General features: G+C 43.7%; 1 protein-coding gene and 1 long non-coding RNA gene across 3 annotated transcripts in view; one reads left to right on the top strand and one right to left on the bottom strand.

Annotated features, from left to right (window-relative positions):
• Window positions 1-22,485, top strand: part of TMCO4 (transmembrane and coiled-coil domains 4) — a 37,177-nt gene that overhangs the window by 1,800 nt on the left and 12,892 nt on the right. For both annotated transcript variants that reach the window (XM_023940239.2, XM_086860654.1), the window contains exons 2-12: window positions 1,130-1,299; window positions 1,687-1,861; window positions 5,710-5,737; window positions 7,642-7,774; window positions 11,384-11,481; window positions 12,000-12,143; window positions 12,643-12,762; window positions 13,992-14,156; window positions 14,642-14,778; window positions 16,196-16,280; window positions 19,790-19,907. In XM_023940239.2, coding sequence (XP_023796007.1) covers window positions 1,136-1,299; window positions 1,687-1,861; window positions 5,710-5,737; window positions 7,642-7,774; window positions 11,384-11,481; window positions 12,000-12,143; window positions 12,643-12,762; window positions 13,992-14,156; window positions 14,642-14,778; window positions 16,196-16,280; window positions 19,790-19,907 — 1,367 coding nt within the window. In that variant the 5' untranslated portion in view covers window positions 1,130-1,135. The remainder of the gene's footprint in view (window positions 1-1,129; window positions 1,300-1,686; window positions 1,862-5,709; window positions 5,738-7,641; window positions 7,775-11,383; window positions 11,482-11,999; window positions 12,144-12,642; window positions 12,763-13,991; window positions 14,157-14,641; window positions 14,779-16,195; window positions 16,281-19,789; window positions 19,908-22,485) is intronic.
• Window positions 741-22,282, bottom strand: LOC111938536 (uncharacterized). Its single transcript, XR_015278747.1, has 5 exons — window positions 22,136-22,282; window positions 7,452-7,745; window positions 5,956-6,108; window positions 2,628-2,809; window positions 741-2,401 (listed from the first exon to the last, which is right to left on the bottom strand). It is a non-coding gene; the product is annotated as an uncharacterized LOC111938536 (long non-coding RNA).

Below are 22,485 nucleotides of genomic sequence, written 5' to 3'. Positions count from 1 at the left end.
AAGGCAGGACAGACACTTTCCTAAAGACCATGACAGATGGCATGCAGATAATAAAATCCCTTTAAGAAGAGCAGCTCCTGTTGCAGTTCTTTCTTTTAGGCCTCTAAAACAATCCATAAATGATGTCTGCATCCCCTGGGAATCATTTGTAGTGTCATGGGCTCTTAATTCCTATTTATCCAGGGTGTGGAAGAAAGGAAAGATTTCAATTAGAACAATGAAATGAAATGAAATGAAATGAAATGAAATGAAATGAAATGAAATGAAATGAAATGAAATGAAATGAAATGAGTGATTTTGAGCCCCTTAGTTTGGATCTTAAGGAAATCAGTAGAAATTCCAGGTGATGGAAGTGAGCCCTGGAGCAGGTTGTTACCTTTAAATTTGAATTTGAAATGAGCTGTTGCCACCTCTGCCTGCAGTCTCAGTTTGCTGCTGGCACCATCCAGGGAGCAACTGGAAGCCCTTCACTTGGAAGTGTGCACAGCTACACTCTAAAAAATAATATCTTGGCCCAGCTCAAGGTCCATGTGGTGCAGGGATCTTATTTTTAGGGAAAGAGCATTGGCAGGTTGTATAGAAGAGGAATATTACAAGCAAAGCACAGCAATGACCGTGGGACACATCAAAGTCCTTCTCAGAGGCTGCAGCTGGACTCAACTTTCTTAATGCTGTCAGCAAAACAAACAGGAGCAATTTGGGCTGAGGATAAGAGAGGAAAATAATTTCCCAGGCAGCTGTACTGGTCCCTGCACCAGGTGCAGAGCTTCTATTTTCATGTTATTTTTGCAGTAAATATGGGACTGATAGGCCTGAATGGGGTCCAGTCCTTTTGCATCCCCAAGGGAACTTGTCCTTTCGCAGGTTGAAATATTTATTGTCAGCTAATTTTGTGCAAAACGTTTGAGATTGGTGAACTGCTCATCTGTGTCCAGTTCCTTTGTCTTCTTTGGTCACAGCAGTGTGTTGGGGGCAATAGACAAGCTGGACCTGGTTAGACTTGACTTAATTCCAGCAGTAAATGTGGCAGTAAAAACAAAAGCGATTTTTCTCCTCACTTCCTGGTTTCCAACTGTTTGCTGTTGGCTTTTTTTTTTTTTCTGTTGCTTTTTCCTCCTTGAACTTGCAGGTGAAAATGGCTGCAGAGGAGAGGTGGAAACAGCAAAAGGAGGCTGAGCATGGAGGGGAGAGGGAGCCGTGTGTGCTCCTGGGCCGGCAGCTGGGTGAAGCCGGGAGATTCGCCTACGCGGCGCTTTGTGGGATTTCCCTCGCCTGGCTGTTCCCTGAAAACGAGCAAAGGTACAAGTGGAGCGAGGGCTGAGCAGGGCAGGTGGATTTTGGGTGGTGGCTCTGCCAGAGATGCTATCAGACTCTTCTGAAGTTGGGGGAATGGAAGATCCTTTCTCTCTTGCACCTGTAAGACTTTTAAAATTCAGCACAAAACACATCCGTTGACACTGCAGACATCAAAGCATGTTCTGAAGCAAGATCTAGCCCCACTCTGATTGTTTCCTTGTTTGTTTAGCCAGTTTGTTTAGCAATTCACCTTCTGCTGACTCCTGATGCTTTGATTTTTGTGTGAACCAATGTTTGAAATCAAGAACTGCTCAAAGCTTCCAAAAATACCGAGTTTGGAGCCTTGAAATACCCACTTGTGAAGCCTTAACTGCTTCTGTTGCCTTACAGCTCCTTCAGAACAGAATTCATCAAGGGCTTTGTGAAGTGGCTGGACCTGCCTGACGCTGTCTTACCTGCCATGACAGCCTTTGCTGATGGCTTAGGAGGTGAGGGCACAGAAACTTTCACTGAAATTTTGCTGAAGGATCCCATCTTGAAAGAAAATCCACTTCTTATTACCCAGGTAAGTCCATGTGCTCCCCTCATCCTTGTTTGCTTTGCAAAAGAGGTTTGTCCTATCTGTCTGTTTGCAGCTGAAATGCTGTTTGTGCAGTCAGGGAAATAAAGTCAGTATTTCTGATGGGCATTTATTTATAACCAGCTGTGGGGAGACTGGCAGTCTATCCATAAAGAGCTCTTGGAAATGATGAACGTGTAGCATGGTCACTGTCTGCTGAGTTGTGTCTTTGATGGTTGCACTCTACACAACAGAGAACTGACAGAGTTTTTACTTGGATTATGTTACTGCAGTGGTTTCCATTCATACACGTGTTGTACAGATTTTAGTGATACCCTGAACACAGTAGACCTGATTTTCACTTGTTTAAAAGCCCCTTCACTATATGTGTATCACAAACCACCTCCACATACTTGCTCCAAGGAGCATAATTTCCAAAGTGTTCTTCCCAGAGTACACTTTGACCAGAACGAAGTTTTTGTGACTGGATTTTCTTTCACCGAGGAAGTGAAATTTGGGCTGCTCCATAATGTTCTGCTGTAAAAACTGATGGAAAGATAAAAGAGGTGAAGCATTTTGGCAGCATTTGCTGGGGAAGATCTCTCCTCATCCAACCTCATGTTGTGCCATGCAGGGTGAAGAGAGCTTTGGGCTGCTGCTGGTGGTGCACAGAACATGGGTTCTGTCACCCTGTGCTGTGTCACCCTGTGCCAGACACCCTGCATAAGCCAGTGCTCTGCTATTGATTGATTAAGGGCTATCACACACTCACCTTGAGCAATGGCCTGGCAGAGCAGCAGATGTGAGGACCTGGCTGTGTTAGGGGAGATAAGAGCAGTGAACTTCTCTGGTCACCATCAACAGCTCCCATTTCCTCAGCCACCTTTTCCTGTCTCCTGTCAGTTCATGAAATGCCTCAGAGGATCTGTTCCTCATCCAGAAGTGCTCAAAGTCCTACAACAGTACAAGGACAGCAACAAAGATCTTAATTAATAATTTAGAGTATATCTTCTAAAATAAAAGTGGCTCTTTGGATGCTGTTTCCTCAAATTCAATACATCCACACTCATTCTTTTTGCCTTGACGTGCTTCCTGTGTCATTTCCCTCATTCTCTCTGCCTCAGGATGGATTCTCTGCATTGAGGCTGGTTTTCCTGCATTGCTGCTGAGTTTATTAAGGCTGGAATTTGACTTGTGTTTGCTCTGAGCTTATGCTGCATGAGGGCTCCATGTGCTTGTACAAAAGTGGCTGTGGATCAGCGGGAGCACACGGGATTTTGCTCTGACAGGAAACTGAGGATATCCCCTGGATTTGGGAATTCTGGATTTGGATTTCTGGAATACAGAAACCATAGACAACTTTGATCAGTTGAAAGCAAAGATGAGGAGTAACTATCAGTCTAATGCCACAGCAGCAACCCCTTACACAGTCAACTGCATGTGGGCAAGGTGATTTATTTTGTCTGAGGAGAGGCAGAACGAAGGACTTGAGCAGAGCAAGGCAGCAGAGGTGTGTCAGGTAAAAACACTGGTGTGTAGGAAACATCAGCAATAACCTGGGTTCAGCTTCTTCCTTCTTAACTGGAAATAAACAAGCTACGGGACAAAGCTTTATGAATTATTGATCTTTTGCTTTATGGTGCTTGTGCTCCTTTGTATGCAGCTGCTGCTGACGCAATATTTACTGTTTATTAATTGCTTTAATTGCTCAGCCTGTTCAGTGGCAGGGCCTTGCTGGCACTATTGCTGCATTTTTGAAGGCCGTTCATCTCAGAGGAGCTGAAGGGATGATCCATGAAGTCTGGAGATTAGTTGTGAGCTCACCATTGATTCAATGAGCATCTGAGGATTAGGGATTGTTATCTTTGTGTTCATTGCAGATGACTAATACAGGCAGATGGTGGTAACTGAATCTTTAAAGACAGTAGTCATAGCAGGCTGTGGGTGTGGTATGGGAAGGCAATGCAATAAAAGAAGTGTAGAAGCAGTGATAGGTGATAAAACATTGAAAATTCTTACAATGAATATGTTTTTGCTCTAAACATACTTAGAATGCCCATTTTCCAGTGTTTTTCTACCCACATTCAGTGCAATGTGGATTTGGGGCTCTCTGTTTTAAGGAAATGAATTTTGAACTTGCATCAACTCGGAAAAAGCTGGCAAAGACTGAATAAAGAGTCCCTTCTTTTGAAAGGCTTCTCAGTCATATGGGTGGTTGTCTTGTCACAGAGTTCTCATGGAGATTCAAAACACTGACTTCAAAATAAGGCTGCAATATAACAACTGCTGCTTGGGGAGGAAAACAAACCAGTTGTGAACTAATCTAATCACTGCTGGTTGGATTCCAGCTGCCTGCATGTGCAGTTCATGCACAGCCTAAACTATAGCCTAAATATGAGAGTGCTAACTGGCATGGATGCCATAAAAACAGTTGTTTCAGTTTATCACCTGATTACCTACGTGCATCCCTGACCTTTTGAAAGGCATGTGTGTACATGCTTAGGCCAGGTTTGTTTGGGGTGGTTCCATACAAGGTGCCACAGGTGATACTGGGCAGACAGGATGGGACCTGAGCCTCACTGAGGGAGAGTGTACTGCCCACAAACCATCACCCTCTTGCAGAGGCTGCTCACATCAGTCTGTGGAAAACTGTGGCAACAAGGTCACAAGCTTCACTTTATTCTAGACTCCAGGCCCTTTGTTTGGTTGGCTTTTTGCTCCACCTTGTGCCGGGCTTTGACACCTCTGTGCCAACCCATCCCTCAGAAATGCACCCAGAGGTGGTGGTGCCTGTGTAGCTGATCCCTGGGCACCCCCAGGACTCAGGCTTTGGGAAACCAGTTCCATCCCTCCCTCTGGATTGGTATCTCCAATTCCCACATCCCACCAGCCAGCCTGGGGAGCAGTCTGCAGTTTGTCCCTCTTCTGGTTGGTTCAGGGTGGTTTGTTCTGCATTCTCCATTTCTCATGTGTAGGGCTCTCAGATTAGAGACGTTACAAACTGTGCTTGGGAGCTTACAGGACTAATAATCATAAACTCTTTGGCAGCCTCCTACTTCTTTGGCTGCATTTTTTGTGTTCCCAGAGGGCTGAAAGGATTCCCTGTAAAATTCAGCTGTGCTGTATTTGTGTGTAGGAGAGGGAAGCAGCTCGAGTGAGCTGGTGCTTAATGTAGTCACATAAAGAGCTTAGAATTTGTCCAGTGGCAATAAAAGAGGAGAACACAGTTGTAAAAACACTGGCCTCTTTTTCATGGATTTATCCATAGAAACCATCCATTGAAATGATTTGTTTTTCCATTTTTTTTGTGGTAAAGAGCCAACACAGAAGTCAAGTCCCCCAATCTTGACAGGCCATGAATTCTGAGTTTTTTAACTCACTTAATCCAAAAGAACTTCATGCCAGTTCAGCCTTACTGTGTAGAGCTGTGAATTCCCAGAATGCCAAAGAAAACAGGGGCCATTAGAGGAGCACTCAAACCTGTTAGTGATGTTGCATTTGTGAGTACATATGAGTGTAGGGAGCAGAAGGCATTAGAGTGGGAGGTTTAGAGCCCTGTTCCTCCAAACTTTGAAGTCTGGTCTAAGATCAGGATCATAACAAAGTAACAAAAAAATGTGGGGTTCCTCAGCATATATACCAAGCATTATCTGCTTCTGTTCAGCCCTTTGGAGAATTTTGGACTGGTTTTGCTCTGTGCTGCCTCACTGAAATGTAACTTTCTGCTTCTCACTTATGAACTGAGCTGCTGTGGTAATTCAATCAGTTTGATGGGTTTTTTGCCTGCATTTTGAATCCTCCAGAACTACATCATCAGTTTTAAATTGAATATTCTTTTTTTTCTCTCTCTTTAGAACCTTTTATCGTTCTCTCTTCAAGATGGTAAGTTTACTTATCATTTGTTCTTTGTAAAAATAATACAGTTTAGTTTATATCTGATATTTTAAAGTGCTCAAAAAGGTACTATCCTATTCATCTCAGCTTCCACTCTGGCACAACTGCACACTCCTTCCCTGCATCTCCTTCAGGAAAAGCAGCTCTTAACACTAGGAATGGTTAATAATACCCACTGCAAACTGAATAGCTCTTCACCTCCTTACCTTCACACACCATGCACTGGCAAGCAGATGTAAATGGTGCTGGAGTGGGGTGGTTTTTCTCCAATGTTTCCAGGGGAGCAGGTGACCTCTTCCTTTAGAAAGGCAGGAAAGCTGTTATGAAAATCTCAGCCTAAAGTATTTTCTGCTGGTTGCCTAAAAAAAAAAATAAAATAATAAGTTCAGGGTATAAATTGCAGAGTGTCCTGTGAAGCCCATTATAAAGAAATGTGATTTTTCTCATATATTATATTACACATAAAACAGTTCTCTGGTTTGCAATCCATTACATGGATTAGTCTGATAAAATTAATGAAATAAAGACTGTCTGCTGAACAGAATGTTCATTTCTAAAAGAAGCCTGGATTCTATCACTACTTGCATTTTTGAAATCTGTGTGTTTTAACATGTTCTCACAGGAAAGAACTCACTGGTTGCTGATTAGCCCGTTGCACTGCAGAACAAAACAAGTTTTGTTCTTTATTTTTAATGGAAAATTGACAAGTCAGTTATTGCAAAACCGCTTATTTTGTGAATAGGAGAGGCTGGAATTTAGGAAATTCCAGGCTGGAATTTAGGAAAAATATCTTTCCAAGCCTCCCTGCCTTCCCAGCAGGCTGGTGAGGAAGGAGCCCAGCAGTGTCAGCAGACAGAAAAAAGAAGGGGGCTTGTTACACCTGCCTGGACTTGTAGGACGTGCCACATTTCGGGAAGGAGTGAAGATAAATCCTGTCCTCATTTCTCAACTAAGCACAATCCTGATCAAGAGCGTCATTAAAGGCCACGTAATTAGTTTGGTATCTTGGTAATGATGGTAATAAATAAACAATCTTAATAGATTGCCCAATGACGTATTCGATCTACGTGCAGCAGGGATCACAAGCGTTCATTGTAATTGGGTCTTGCTGGTATCTTCACCCACCCTGAGGAAAGCAATTGTGTTTTTCATCCCAGAGTGCACCAAAAACCCTTTGTAAAAGCCAAACATCAGGAAGCAGCACATGTTGCTTAGAGAAATACATTAAAAAAACAAGAGTTGGCACAAATAATTTAAAGCCTATTACATTTATTCAAGATGTTTTTTATTCTAAGATATCTCCAAGAACACCTGCTTACAAAACCAGGAGTGATCAGTTCAGTTGTTTGGTGTTGTCTGAGTGCACTGTCCACTCCTGCATCTCCAGCAGGGAGTGTAAAAGCAGACATTTGTCCGTGGTGCTGCTGGGGGAGCTGGTGTGCAGCTTTACACTCCTGAGTAAAGCTTCTCTTATTGCCACCAAAGAAGAAGATAAAGCTTTTGCATGGAGGTGCATTTTGTAAAACCCACCTTCCTGTACTGGTGCAGTCAAGGTGGGCTGTGCCCAGTTACCCACACAGACATGTTTGATATTTCCAGCTAGCAGTGGTCCTGCTGCAGCATTTCTCTGTTGAAAAGTTTGCCTCTACCACAGGGGATGCCCAAAGGATCTGAGATCCTTTTCTTGCCACAGAGGCATTACCTGGTGTGGTGGCTTTCTTCACAGGGAAGAAGGATTTGCCATTTATCAGTCTCTTCTCATGTTCCTGGAAGAAAAAAAGGGCCTGGGGGAAGGAGCTGCTCTGTGACACGTTCCTTGAGTACTCTGCTCCTTAATTAAACTCTGTCATCAGACTGATCAGACTGATTTCCTGGGCTTTTCTCTCTTCGAGGATCCTATGATGCTCGAGCCAGGGTGTTGATCTGCCGTGTCAGCTGGCTGCTGAGAATTCCCTTGGAAGATCTGGAAGTCCTGGAGGAATCTCTGCTTGAGAGCCTGAAGGAACAAAAAGAGGAAGAGTCAGAGTAAGAACATTTGGGTTGATACGGGATCAAAAAACCCTGCCAGCACTCAAAAACTTAGCAGTAATTACTTGTGCCTAAGTCCAGTCTCTGATTATTCCCCACATGGCTCTTCCCGTAATCATTTATGGCTTGATTAGGGTTGCAGAGCCTTCACACCACTGACAAGCAGAAAAGTTCAGCATTCTTAAAATCAGAGCTGAGATCTGGCCTTGCACACTGCTAAAAGCTGTTCTGCACTGAGCTGCCTCCTTTCCTCTTTCCAGCTGCCTCTCAGAGATTGTAGATTTTGCATAAATACATCACAAAGATCTTGTTGTCTCTTGGTCCAATATCCTTCAGCTAGAACTGCCTCTTGCAGAATGAATTCCTCCAGATAATCAGGGTGAGATCCTCAGCTGTTCATTGTTTCTGGATCTGTCTTTAAGCATCCTTAAGAGACAGCTGGATAACTCCTATTGAAGGGAGATTTCTGAGGGCAACAGGCTGAATCTTCAGATATGTACAGACCTAGCTCACAATTCTATGTTATGAACACAGGATCCATTCTTGGTATCTGTAAGAAATTTGGTATCTTTGTATCCCTCTCAGGAATTGTGTGACAATTTAGTGATATTTAAGGCAGTAAATATGTCCATAGTGGACTTTCTAGGGAAATAATTTCATCTGTCTACTCAGCAAATGGGTTATGAGATTACCCTGAATGCTAATAAAGGCTTTAATTGACACCTTTGCCATGGTTCAGCTCAGATGTTACCATGGGGTCCAGCATGTGATGGGTATCTTCCAGTAACAGCTGTATTTAAATAATGCTTAACTTTATAGCACACTGTAAAAAGGAAAAGTCAGAATAATCTCAAAGATTAAACGTTTGGTGTGCAGGAGCAAGGGTTGGTATTAATGGGGACTGTTTTGCTGGAGTTTGTTGAAACAAACTCAGTGCTGGGCCTTTAAGATGTGTCTGATAACGGTGAAAGAACATTGTGGATTTCAAATCCTGCTGCCAGCCCAGTGGGGTTCCTCTGGAGAAACCCAGGGATTCTTACCTTGTCCTTTGCCCAAATTGCAGCCATGGGAGTAAATGTCTAATGGAGAAAAGGAAGAAGAAAAATCTTTATGGTGAGAGGAGCCCAAGACCAGTGTGAACACGTTGTTATTGCTGTGCTCAAACAAGGCTGAGATTTGTGGGGCATCAATGACCCTTTCTTTGGTTTGAAATCAGGAGTCAGTGGGGAAAGGAAGCTAAATATAAACCTGTCATCACCTTGACCTCACAGATTTTGGGGCTGGGAACACCATCACGTGCTTGGGATGCTTCCAGCTTTGACCATCAAGAAGTTTTGGAGCAGAAATAACCAACCAGGGGTTTGACAGCTCCTGCACAGGTGTTTTTTACTGATATTTGTTAACAGGAGGTTTTGCTCCTGCCTTTGCTATGGATATGTTGGATTGAGGCCCAGAACCTACAAGGTTAAATGTACAATCCTCTAAAGAATAATGCTCCAACCACTTAAATCCATGTTAGTTGCACCAAATGTGCTCTGACCTGCAGGTGAGAACCTTTCTTTTGTACACATATCTGTAAGAAACTGGAAAACATCACAACATTTGCTTGCTAATGCGTGCTCCTGCCACTTTTCCTTATTGAAAATGACCTGAAATTCCCCATAACTATATCTCTGAACATAATTTGTAGTTCAGACAAGAAGCTGCACATCTGAGCTCAGTGAGGGCAGAGAAATACCAGAAGCAGCAGTTAATTACCAGAGTGGATAAAAGCAGTCTGGTAATCCAGTGATAATGGTAATGGAGGAGCCATTTAACAGCTGCTGGCAGCTCCAGAAGGGAATCAGTGACAGGTAAAACTTCTCCTTTTATTTACTGCATCAGCAGGCAGGATTTAGCTGCCACTCTCCTTCTCCCCACATAACTCAAGCTGCTCATTATTCCAGCTGACTCCAGGTTAGACATGTTCCAGCTCTCTTGTCATTATTTGCAGCCTGAGACACAGTGCAGTGACCGTAAAAGCTGATGAACCTCTTGTAGAACAGAAATTGCTGGGTACTGCCAGCTTAGGTATGAACAGCCTGGCTGCAGCACTCGTGTAAAGAGCTCCAGGAGCAATTTTATCCAAAGCCAAGCATTCAGACTGGTGACTAAGGCACAAAGTAGAGCATTTTGAAAGGATGAGAGGAAACGGCCTTAAACTGCTCCAGAGGATGTTCAGGTTAAATCAAGAGGGATTTCTTCATGGAAAGGGCTGTCAGGCATTGGAAGGGGTTTCCCATGGAGGTGGTGGAGTCCCCATCCCTGGAGGTGTCCAAGGAACAGCTGGACAAAGCACCCTGGGCTGGGTGGCAAGATGGGGATCAGGCACAGCTTTGACTTGATGGTCCTGGAGATCCTTCCCAGCCTCCAAGATTCCATGATTCTCTGATAGCCAAACACTTCTTTGTCCGTGGGGCTGTAGAAGTGGCTGTGGTTATGCAGAATTTGGATTTCATATTAGGTGTTGCTCTCTGCAGACACCACATTTGCAGCTGCATAAGGTAACGAGCAGTGGTTTTTGGAGGGTCTCTGTGACGTGCAGGTCTGTGGGAGTTCTGCCAGTGAGTGCAGTGACTCAGGGATTTCACCCACTGAGCTCCATTCTCCTCCTGCTGCGCCTCACAAAGCTGCATATTGTCTGGGACTCGTGTAAAATTGTCCTAATCAAAATTACAGTCTGCTTAGGGGGGTTCCAGGAAGGATTAAGCAATTATATGGATAATGAAAATCCAAAATTAGGCTAGGATTAACCGGGAAAATATCCAAGTTTGGAAGCAAGATAACTTGTCACGTTTCAAGGCCTGGATTAAGTGCTGTGTAAACAGGCCAGAAGGAACCTTCCTCTGGAAACAACTTGTGCCTCTGTTTCTCCCACTTCCCACTGAAGCTGAAGCACTTCTTGTAAGAGAGAAAGCAAAGACACAGGAGAGAAGTCAAAGGTAGTGGCTAATAAGTGGTACTTGTTCCTTTTAGGTTTATTTAGCTCTTTCTGATAAGCTTGTTAAAATACAGCTTTAGTGCACACTGATGACTGTGTTTAATTCCTATTATTATATTGTGATGTGCAATTAGAAAGCAGCTCAAAGTAAACACTGCTGTTGGAAAACAGTTTAATTGCATCTCTGTTTGTTAGCACAAATTATCCATATTCCCTTTTATTCCAAACACTTTTCCCTGTTTCTTCTTAGCTTTCTTGTGGCTTTTTAAGACACTTAGGCAACATATAGTTAATGAAATGCTTTTGACTTTTTGTTTCTTTCTTTTTTGTTTTTTTTACAAGCTTCAGCCCTATTAGGAAGGGTTTTCTGAGTAAGTAATATCTGTTGGCTTTTGTCAGCAATTAAATCGTTTCAATTTAAATCTGTGGTCCATTTAATCCATTCAATTTAAATCTCTAAATCCATGCTCATAAATCTCAGTGTGCTGTCACAGTCCACACCTGCATGTTCCTTTTTACTGTTCCCAGGAGGGAAGTTACACCAAGGAGAATAAAAGCAGATTCTGATACAGCATTGTTATCCGTTGGGCTTTTCCCTTAGTTTTTGTACTTTTAATCCCCCACAGAACTGCAGAAGTCTCAAGAAAAAAGAAGGAAAGAAGGAGAAAGCTGAAGAGATACCTGCTGATCGGTCTGGCAACTGTTGGGGGTGGAACAGCGATTGGTGAGGCTGCCCTTGGCATTCTGGGGACACAGCACCAGGGACAGAGAGGGGTCTGACTCCAAGAGAAGTATTTTCAGCCCCACAGAAATAAACAAGAAAGAGTTAGCTGGAAAATCTATTCCTTCACTAGCTGGGGGAAGTATTAAACTGAGGTTGTCACCCTTAAAAACAAGGAGAAAACTCCTTCTTTGCTCTTATGTTACAAGAGGATGAGATCTTCAGCTCTGAAATCAAAAGTGTGAGATTAGATCAGTGTTTCCTGAGCAAATAGAATACAGCTCACCCCAGGTCACCACATTGTCTTCCTTTGACTTTGAAATTATTCTTCATTTTTTTTGAAGTCATTCAAAGAATTTGGGCAGAGATTCAGGGTCTGGAGAGGGTCTCAGGAAGTCCCTTTATTGCACATGCAAAAAGCTCTTCCAGCAGCAGTAGCAGCACTCTCCCAGCACAGGGAAATGCCTGCCTGGGGTTTTTAAGGAGTAATAGTTTGGTGATATCCCTTTCTGCATCCTCAGGTCTGACAGGAGGCCTGGCTGCCCCTCTGGTGGCTGCAGGAGCTGCCACGATCATCGGGAGTGCTGGAGCAGCTGCTTTAGGATCAACTGCTGGCATCGCTGTCATGGCATCCCTGTTTGGAGCAGCAGGAGCTGGTCTTACTGGTGAGAGAGTGACCACACCTTTCTCATTCCCTGGGACACAGGATCATGTCTACAAACACAGTTAATGACCCCACTGAACTCTCTGCAGAGTGAGGGAAGCGATTTGAGGTGTAATCCATGAGATTTTGGTCTCAGTGCTGATTAAGGTACTGTGTAGCCCCTGGTGACCAAATAGGGAAAAAATATTTGGAGTGTGGTTAATGTAGGAAATGAAAACTTGCTGCTTTGGGTTAGAAAGATGCTGCCATGGAGAAAAGCAGCTGTTAGAGCAAAAAAAAAAACCAACCTTTTGCTGGGTTCCCTCAGATCACACAAGCTCAGAAAGATCATGCTGGCTCCTTACCAAGCTATAAGTAATGCATGGGCTGACTGAGGGTTTTGGAAAGGAAAAAAACCCTCCCCAGATTACCCAATTATTTTCTTAACAAACTCCTACTGTTAGCAGAGGGTGTCCTTTCTGTGCCATCTCTGAGCCGTGTTTCTTCCTGGCTGTGTGTAGGATACAAAATGAAGAAACGTGTGGGAGCCATAGAAGAGTTTGAATTCCTCCCACTCACTGAAGGGAGGCAGCTCCACATCACCATAGCAATCACTGGATGGCTGTGCACTGGCAAATATGGTAAGAACACGCTGAAGAAGCTGAGAGGAGCTCCAAGAGCTGTGCCTGTGTCCCAGTCCAGGCTGTGCTGTGCTCACACAGCACCATGTCTGCCCCACATTTCCATAGCATGTTAACTGAACCACATCAATTCTCAAAAAGAGGGCGTTAAGTTGGTGGTGAGAGCAGGACTGGGAGCAGCCATGGCAGGATTGTTTCTGTTAGGAACATGGTTTTGCCAGAAAAGGCCTGTTTGGGAAATGACTGCCAGCACTAGTACGAAGTGTCTCTGAGACCTTATGTTTATCCTCCAGGAATTAACAGAAAATAGTGTGTTTTTGCTCTCTGTATCTGCCAGCTAATGAGGTTTATTGGCAAGAAGGTTCTGTCAAGTAAATCCTGTTTTAGCACTCCAGAGATGACTTACAGGGGAAACCTTGAAAGGTCTGTAGTTCTTATTTTCCAGTGTAGCTTGTCATATAAAATATGTCACCTGTCTGCTAATGTGCTCAGCAACCTGACTGAACAGCTGCCAGCTTATTGAGAAGCACCATAATTAACTCTGGCTACCATTAATGCAGAAGGATGTCTCGCCCTGTCACTTGCCAGGCTGCAGTTTGCTGTCACAGGGAAGTTCTTCTCACTTTTGCAGTGCTGTGCTTTGGCTTCTCTCTTTGTCTGCTTGCCAGAGGTCCAAATCCTCAGGGCTGGAGGGCTCCCAGGCACAGTTAGAGAGGCAAGTGTGTCCCTCCAGGAACCTTTTTGTGTCTGTTTGCCCTTAAAAGGGAGTTACAGATGACACACATTCTTCTTCCATAACTAGCAATCTGCTAGAATGTTTTAAAGAGCAAAACTAGGGTTGTCATCCATTTTCCTCCTTACAGCAGTGTCTGTCTGTGTACACACTCCTTCAAACAGAGGGACTGAGGACAGGAGTTTTATGGAATTTGCCACTTTGTGATTTTGGAGCTGCCAAATAAGACAGACCACTGTGGGGATCTTGTGTCACTGCTCAGCAGCTGCCTCAACCTGACCTGCATTGTTTGGGGAAGGAACAGTGTGGGTAGATTTTTAATTAATTAAGATGACAGTTCTGCTCTGCCCTTCAGTGTAGATCTGTCATTAATAGCATTGCTAGAATATTCCAGTGTCCTGCAGGTTCTGTTCTGATCCTCTCTTGGGCTCCTCTTGCCAGGAATCAGCCATTGTGTTCTCTCCAAACATTAATTCCATCTTTCCAACCTTTCCAGGCAGCTTCACAGCCCCGTGGAGCAGCATGCTGCACTCGAGTGAGCAGTACTGCCTGGCCTGGGAATCCAAGTACTTGATGGAGCTTGGCAACGCCTTGGATTCCCTTCTGAATGGTTTTGTGAACATGATGGCTCAAGAAGCCCTAAAATTCACTGTCTTGTCAGGTGAGAAACTAAATCCTATTGGATCTGCTTGAGTGGCTCTTGTGCAGTTTCAGTGTTAAAGGAGCTTTCCTAAAGAAGGAATGTTTTGGAGGAGTCAGTGCTGGCATAGCCCAGCAGAGGTGACCTGAGAACCTCCTCTAGCACACCTATAATTGAGCTGTGCTTTCCTGGACTGCTGAGCCACCGTGTCATTGCGTCACTCTGTTAAAGTTACAGCTGGAAACACCTTCCTTCACGTGTGACTGTTCATTTCCCTGTGTTATTGCACATTTACTGCTGTCCAGAAACGTCCCAACACGCAGGTTACACTCACCCCCCCATGCCAGAGCATCAGATTCTTTCTTATCTGTAGTCCAGCAAAACATTTCTCAGCACAGCTATTGGGAAAGAAGAACTGGAAATGACATAAAGTCCTAGGCTTAGCCTTTAACTTCAGTGAACTCTCTTGGTTTTGATGTTTTCTAAGATATTTCTGTGTGTTGCAGGGATTGTGACAGCCTTGACTTGGCCAGCATCACTCCTGACTGTTGCCAGTGTCATTGACAACCCCTGGGGAGTGTGTCTGCATCGCTCTGCCGAGGTGGGCAAACACCTTGCACACATCCTGCTCAGCAGACAGCAGGTAACTGGCCACAATTATCCAGGAAAAACAGCTGGAAGGGAATTGGCCCAGGGAGGTGAAGTTTTACTGGTTAAATGGTATCTTTCTAGGGAGAAAAAATGAATAAAACAAAAACTCAGAGAGTGCTGCATGAAGGTGACCAGCAGATATCTGGCTCACTGGGGAAAAGGACGTGGTCCCAAGTGGATCAAAGAAATCCTGCTGGGATTTGTTCCATTTAACCTAAAGGTTTTCTCAGTGAGGAAGAAGAGATCCAGGTCAAAAATGGATTAACCATGTCACAACAGCCAGGCCCACTCACCTAGAGGAAGTCAGAGAGCAGGAGGTGAGAATGGGTGAGAAGGAAAGGAGAATACAAAGCATTAAAAACATTTATTGATCATTAAGAGGCACCAGCAAAACAACCTGAGAGAAAAGTGGGCAGCAGCCAATGCCCAGTGAGCCGTGGCTTTGCCTACAGAGAAGGGGAAGGGGCTGGTACCTGACAGAAGTGACAGAAATCTCTCTGAAAAGGTTTGAAAAAAGACATTTCTGAGCCCCTGCCATCATTTGCTGGGCCAGCACTAGTTTTTGCTGGCCATGTGTTTGTCTCACACCAGTCACTGCAGATTATGGAGGAGCCCGAGGGGAACTGTGACCCCAGACAGGTGGAACAAACTTTTATTTCTCATCAAAACCCAATCCTAGAAAACTCAATAAAATTTAATTTCATACAAGCCCTTTCTTTTGCTATGGGGCATTTGTTCCTGCCTGTTAAGCATTTGCTGTTGTGAAAACACACATTCCAGTGTGCTGGAGAGTCTAAAACTAGTTAATGAGATGTCTGGGGTGTCCATCACACACCTGCTCCCTGGATATTACAAAAAACATTTTTCATTGATGTTGGGATTAGGCTCCCTTTAATCTTACAGAAAATCTTATTAAGCTGTCCAAAATAAAAGCTTAGAGCTTAATAGCCACATCATTTTTTATAACCATTGCATGCTGCTGCTGTCACTCAGCAGTCAGTATTTTGTGTTATGGCTTCTTCTTCTGTGTATTGAAACATTTCTAGGGAAATTTTGTTCCTTGAGTAAGGTTTTCATTTGGAAATTTCAAACCAACTACAGCATCTGTTTTGGTTCTGTTTGAAACATCAGCTTTGTTGTAACTTCTGATCCTTAGATTTCTTTTTTTCAGTTGATTTTCTGAAGATCAAAACATACAACATACTCAGATATGTAGAAGTCTCCAAACTGAACTGGGCATAACTATCAGGAGACCTGATCCCTTTGAAACCAACCTAATTGCTCCAGTATTTCAAAAGTGATGCACAAGCAGGTGCTCTGTGTCTCAGGCTCTCGGGGATCCCAAGCCCAGCCTCTCTTTCCAGAGAAAACACAATTTGGTGGCATTTTTTCCTCTCTTTCCTTCTCAGGGCCAGAGACCTGTCACACTGATTGGCTTCAGCCTGGGTGCCAGAGTCATTTACTTCTGCCTGCAGGAGATGGCTCAGGAAAAAGGTAACATTCACTTTCTAACTGTTATTTTCTTTTATTTCCCTTACTCCTGGTGGAGAAATTTTTCTTCCAAGAGGAAGAACAGAGCTTGGCTCTTTTAGGACAGGACAAAAACAAAAAAAACCCGAGGTTTAAATGCCTTTGGAGCCAAATTCTGCTGTCATTTCCCCCAGTCCAGCAGAAGAAAATCCACGGTCTTCAGTTGAGGGGTTTCAGTGAATCATTTGGTCTGTAAACAACAACGTGACATTTGTGATCAGTCTGGAGCTGCCCATGCACTGCCTGATCCCAGCAGAGAATGCTTTGCCTTTCTTGGGAGCTCTCTGCAGCTCTTCTATCTGATTCCCTGAGTCCTGCCTTCCATTTAAGTCACTGAAATGCCACTGTCATCTGCTATTTTCATGGTAATTTTCCCCCAAAGTCAAGTAGAAAACCATCTGTCAATTTATTACCCATTGTGGTTCTGTTTATTAATAGATTTCTATTTTTAATTTAGGGGGGAAAAGAAAGAGTAATATCATTTTGATCAGTTGATGGAAATTGTATCTTGGAGTTGAGTCAGCAGTGAGTGTGTGCAGCCTGCCTTCCCCCCACGCAGCAATTTAACTCATTAAACTTTAGCTTCACAATAAATCATAAATAGGGAATTTTATAAAGGAAAATGTCTAGTAAAGTCCAAGAAGGTGGATATAGAGTCAGTTGAGGATGGAGAAGGTCAGGACTGACAGCTGTGTACCAGAACTTCACTTCTGATTTAAGACAGAAATCCTCAAATACAGGAATTCTGTTCTCAAAATAAATCTAATCAAATCCAGAATAATCCTTACAGAGTTACACTGGAGCCAGGACCCAGATCCTAATCTGGCCCTAGTTTTGTGTCGTGAGAATTCCAAGGGCTGAGGTATTTCCAGGTTCTGTTTCAGTCTGCAGGCTCTGGAATGACATGAGCCCATAGCTTAGGGAGGAAATCCTTAGGGGTCTGGAAGGTTGGCTGCCACTCCAAAGAAATCGTGGTGATGTATCAGAACAGCTCCCACCATGCACTGATTTTTCAGTTCCCTAATTGAATTCTGAAAGCTGAGCTGTTTGTGAGATGAAAAGCATGTTTAGCACAGATTGCCAAGGCGTTCTCACAGGCACATTCCAGAGCAAGCCACAGAAGGAACAGAGCTGGGACCTGGGACAGCTGAGACTGATTTGGGTTTGGATTTGGATGTCTCACACGAAAGGAACACACGGCCTTGTCGTGCAGGGCTCTGTATCCAGATGGCAGTGGCATTTCTGAGGACAAATAGCTAATGATGGATTGGCCAGTGAAACACCATGGCAGGAACTCAGAGTGTTCAAATGCCTCCCTGCAAAGCAATGGAATAACCTTTGGATACTTCATCACGGATCGCTTCGGCAGCCAGAGCTCAGCAGGTTTCCAGAAAATGACATTATGGCAGAAGCTGGAGAGTCAGTGAGACATCAGAGACACGTTACTGCATGGGAAGATCATTGCTCTGATTTCTTCATCGTGATTCCCATGCATTTTAATAAATAATTAGCAAATTAACGCAAATTGATAATGGCTGTTACCAGCAGAGACCGCACCTTGATACCCAGCTGTGTGTCACAGGAGTGAGGTGCCACACACGGGGTGTTTGGTACTGGTCACAGTTCGTGTCACCAGGATCCCACTGGGCTGTGATCCCTGCTGTGCTCAGTGTTGGGAATGCTGCTGCCAGCTCTGCCCTGGAACATCTGGAGCTGAATTCCAGCCCTGTTCTCCCTCCAGCCAGGACTGATGTGCTGAGGTGCTTTCCCTTTCCCAGGCACAGCAAAGCCCAGCTCCCAGGATTGGTTATGGTGTCTGGGACAGCTTCCTTCTTCCACACCTTTTCTGCAGAAATCATCTTAATCAGGGTTGAATTTTGGCCTCTCATTCTCACTCTGTTCTCACCTGCTTGGACTTGATTGGAATCTTTCCTTTATAAAACTCCTTATTCATTAACCACTCTCTGTGAGGCTAAATGGTTAATGAAATATTTTTTTTTCACTCCTTTTGCAGACTTTACTGTTCTTCATCATCTAGAAGATTTGCAAACTGTGAAATACATTAATTTATCTCTAGGCTCAGCTGCTCTGCAGGCCAGTAATCTGTTCCCAGGTTTCTATATTGTCAACATTCAAAGAAAATGAGCATTTTTCAGCCAAGACTAAACATTTTTTTTTGTTCTAAGCAAGCAATAAGCTAGACAAAAGACTAGAGAAACAAAAGCTTGCCCAAATATTCAGGATCCTGATGAATTAGCTGCTTGTTTATTCAGTTGGCTCACACCATGGAGGTGGAATTTAGAACCTTGGTTGGAACGAGCTTCCCGTTAGCATGGCTCTGGGTTTCCTTTTGATTGCCCATGATTATGGGAACAAGGCTTTATTGCTCACAGATTACACTCACAGAATTGAATTGCTCTTTGCTCTTTTTGATTGGTGCAAAATTTGCTCTGTGATAAGAAATAATTCCAGAGAGCTCATTTGGATTTGTCAGGCACGGGGATTTACACGGAGAAGGATGCAGGCACCGCAGGCAGCTCCAGTCCTTTACTGCTATCAGGGAAAGGAAGCTAAGTGATTTACATCTGAAAATTACCCAGGCAGAACCTCTCCCTCAAAAGTTTGGTTTAGCTGTGGAGCCTGCTGTCCCACAGGTGCAGAGTATGAATTTGGAATATTCTGCTCATGAGTCTTCCATTTAACTGCTGTGGCATCAGAGACTTCATCTCTCTTTACAAAGATTTATGGAAGATACTGATATATTGTTCAGGAGTTTAGGAAAGCAGCAGAGCTGCCCAGTATTCCTCATCCCATCATTATTCCTCCTGAAATTGCCCAGCTGCAGCTCTCTGATAAGTGAGGAAGATTTATTGTGCTTAAAAATCAACATTGCTGTTCAGCAAATCAGGCCCTGGGCATTCAGGTTACAGCAGAAAGAAATCAAACCAGTTTGATAGATCTTCACTGGGTATTGGCAACTGCCTCTGTTGCTGCTACTTCCAAATCAATATTAAGAATTTGTGATTTCCTCTTGCGTGTTCAGGTCATGTTTTTCAAAGAATCAGCTGTGGAAAGAGTTCCTCATGCTTCATGTGGGCTCTCAGACCCCTTCTCCTGTTTTGAAGCTCTGTGTAAACCCACATCACTGAGTCTGCAAAAGGACCTTTCCAAAGGTTTCCAAACCTTTCCAGAGATTTGCTGCTTGAACAGCATCTTTCTGGGCAGAGGCCACTTCTCTCTCCTACACCATCTGAGGATCTCAATTTTTCACATTTACTAACTCCAGGTGAATTGTGGACACTTAAGATGTATGCCAAGTTTTATTTATGATCCTCCTTTCCACTGTTTCTGCCTTTCAAATTGAAGCCATCACAATGAAGATTTTTCTGTAGTGCACATCCAAACACACTTCATACAAGAATATTTTCTGATCCATCTTCTAAACCTGAACTGTTCTGCTTTCACCTCTACAGACTCACAAGGCATCATTGAAGATGTTGTCTTACTGGGAGCTCCAGTGGAAGGAGAAGCCAAGCACTGGAGAGCTCTCACCAGAGTGGTGTCAGGCAGGATCATAAATGGCTTCTGCAGGTCAGTGTGTGCTCTTGTGAGCCTGGAAGTGGTTTGGGGTATTTATCATTGATTCAGCAGTGCCAGAGCCTCGTCCCTCCAGGCTTCTCCCTCAGATCCATTGGGGATGGCAGCTTCAGGAGGCACTTGGAGGCTGTTGGACGCAGCTCTTGGCTCTTTGTGCCACTGGAAGGCCATAGAGGGACAGCCTAAAGCCGGGTCAGTGTGTTTGTGGGTGTAATCTGATATATTCTAAAGCCCCTTGAAATCTCAGCTTTGTGTGAAGGACCATAAATACAGCAGGTAAATTCACTGGCTTAAAGAATGAGAATTAGAACCTATAAAAACTTCAAGATGCAGTTCACTTGTGGCTGCTTATGGGGGAAAAGATGTGAAAATCACAATGGAAGGGAAGGAGCTCAAGCAAATTGAAGGGTTTCATATCTGGAGTGGGTTTCTGGTCAAGATAATCCACATGAACAAGATATTTAACTTGCAAAGGAAGAATAGCTGGAATAGCTGTAGCAAATTTAGTAAGGATGTGAATGAATACAAAGCTTGCCTTCAAAACAAATACCAGCCTTTTAAAACCACATTTAAAAACATTTTAGAAATAAAAGCAGACAACTGTTGTGCAGTTATGGGAGCTGCTGGGTGAGAAGGGGGAGATTCAGAAACCTGAAACAATCTCAGAAAAGCTATTAAGTATTCAAGTGACAGCTTCAAACCTAATGACTGTGTCTTAGAAGATAATTGTGGCAGGAACACTGCTTACCAGCACAATTAGATAAGGGGAAATTAAAACCAAGGAATGAAGCAGGGAAGACTAAGAGCATGGGGAAATAAATTGAGAAATAATCAGGCAAGAAAATTAGCACAGAACCTGCAAGTCAGGACAGTTTATAAAGCTGTGAGCCCTCAGGTCAAGGAGAGGTGAAAATGCTGCTGGTGTTTTCCATGCTTGCATCCATAGGGATGCCTACACACGTACATGGAAGGTGGGGAAGTATTGTGTTACTGTGATTCTAACAGAGTGTTTTTACTTAGAAAGAATAACTAAATAAATGAATTAAAAGTATTCAAGCTTAAAACAATAAATTATCAATCCTGTCTCTCGGCTAGGTTGGAAAGTGTTGCTTTTGTCCTCTTTGGATCCCAGGATTTTCAGGGATGCTGGATGTAAACACCACTTGCAGTGTTTCTTCCTGTGCCATAATAAAAAGCTGCCTCCCTGGGAGTGCTCTGAGTTCCTCCAAGAAGCCATAAATTACAGAAATCATTGCATTTAACTGAGTTTACCCAGGAAATGTTGTTCCTCTCTGTGTTCTACAAAAAGAAATTTCACTGTAAATAGCTCGGTGTATCCATTTCCTATAACACACAGATACAAAAAAAAAGATCTTGTTGTATTTTCTTCTAAAGATCTTCTATAGTTTGCCTTGTGCTGTTGAAATAAAATACAGAGTGTGTGTGTGTCTAGAGGGTTATTCAGGTAACATGGGGGCAGCTAGAGGAGGGAACTGAGAGATTTGGGGAATTTCTGTGAGGATTGAGGTGAAAAGAAAGATTATATAAACATTTTGTGGTAAGGCCTCACCCGATTCTGATTTCTCTGGTCTCTTGCTTGCACAAAGGGTGGCCTCGTTCTGTCACTTCAGGAGGAACTATTTAGGTTGGATGAATTACACTGAACAGAATTCCTGTGAGATCAGATTTGAGCCCAATTGTTGAGCTTCAGTCCTTGTTCTCCTGTGGCTTTGGAATATGAGGGGACAGGGCAAGTGAGAGCCCTGTCAGCTGTCAGAGCTGTCCCCTCCCACTTAACAGCAGAGTTGCAAATTCCCGGTGGGAAACTTCACCCAAATCAGTTGCACTGGCTCAGCTTTTGAAAGAACCCACACCTGAGAAGTGTGAATGTGTTGTAAAGGTTTTGCAGGGCTCTGCTTAGATTTACAACTCCTAGTGTGGATTATTTGGGAGTAGCCAGGAATGGGCACCTGTGCCAGGAGCATTTCACCTGCTGCCATCACAGAGCACAAATCCCACTCGTGTCCCACTTCAATCTGCTTTGTACAGTGGTGTTTCAGTGCCCAGATTTTATGCTGTTGCTCAGCTCAGAAGTTTTGTATTTCCTTCTCTCCTCATGCCACAGTTGACCCTGAAACTGTCACAGTGACTTATGGCACTGCTTTGGAGTGGGAACGAACTCTTCCTACTTCTGTCACTGAAGCCATGTATTCCTACAGTACCTATAAACCAGCAGCACTCCCAGGAGCTTCACAGTCCATATTAATGTCACAACATCAGTGTTGTAGGTCTCATCACCAATCCATATTTATGTCACAACATCAGTGTTGTAGGTCTCATCACCTTTACAGCTTTATGGGCTGGAGAACCTATCAGTACATGAAAAAGATGAAATACGTCAATGTGCAATCCCTAAGCAAACACAAACATAAACAGAAAGGTCAGATTTTTAAACTCACTGCAGATAAAGAGATGACAGCCATGGATCAGGATTCAGTTCAGATTTACACCCCCGTGTCCCAGGAACCTGCCCTGAATCCAGCATGTGATTGCTGGTGTGATTGCTGCATCA

The sequence above is a fragment of the Cyanistes caeruleus genome, chromosome 22, assembly GCF_971803275.1.
Source record: "Cyanistes caeruleus chromosome 22, bCyaCae1.hap1.1, whole genome shotgun sequence".
In the NCBI taxonomy this organism is placed as follows: domain Eukaryota; kingdom Metazoa; phylum Chordata; class Aves; order Passeriformes; family Paridae; genus Cyanistes; species Cyanistes caeruleus.
This window is presented reverse-complemented; position numbering and strand designations above follow the sequence as displayed.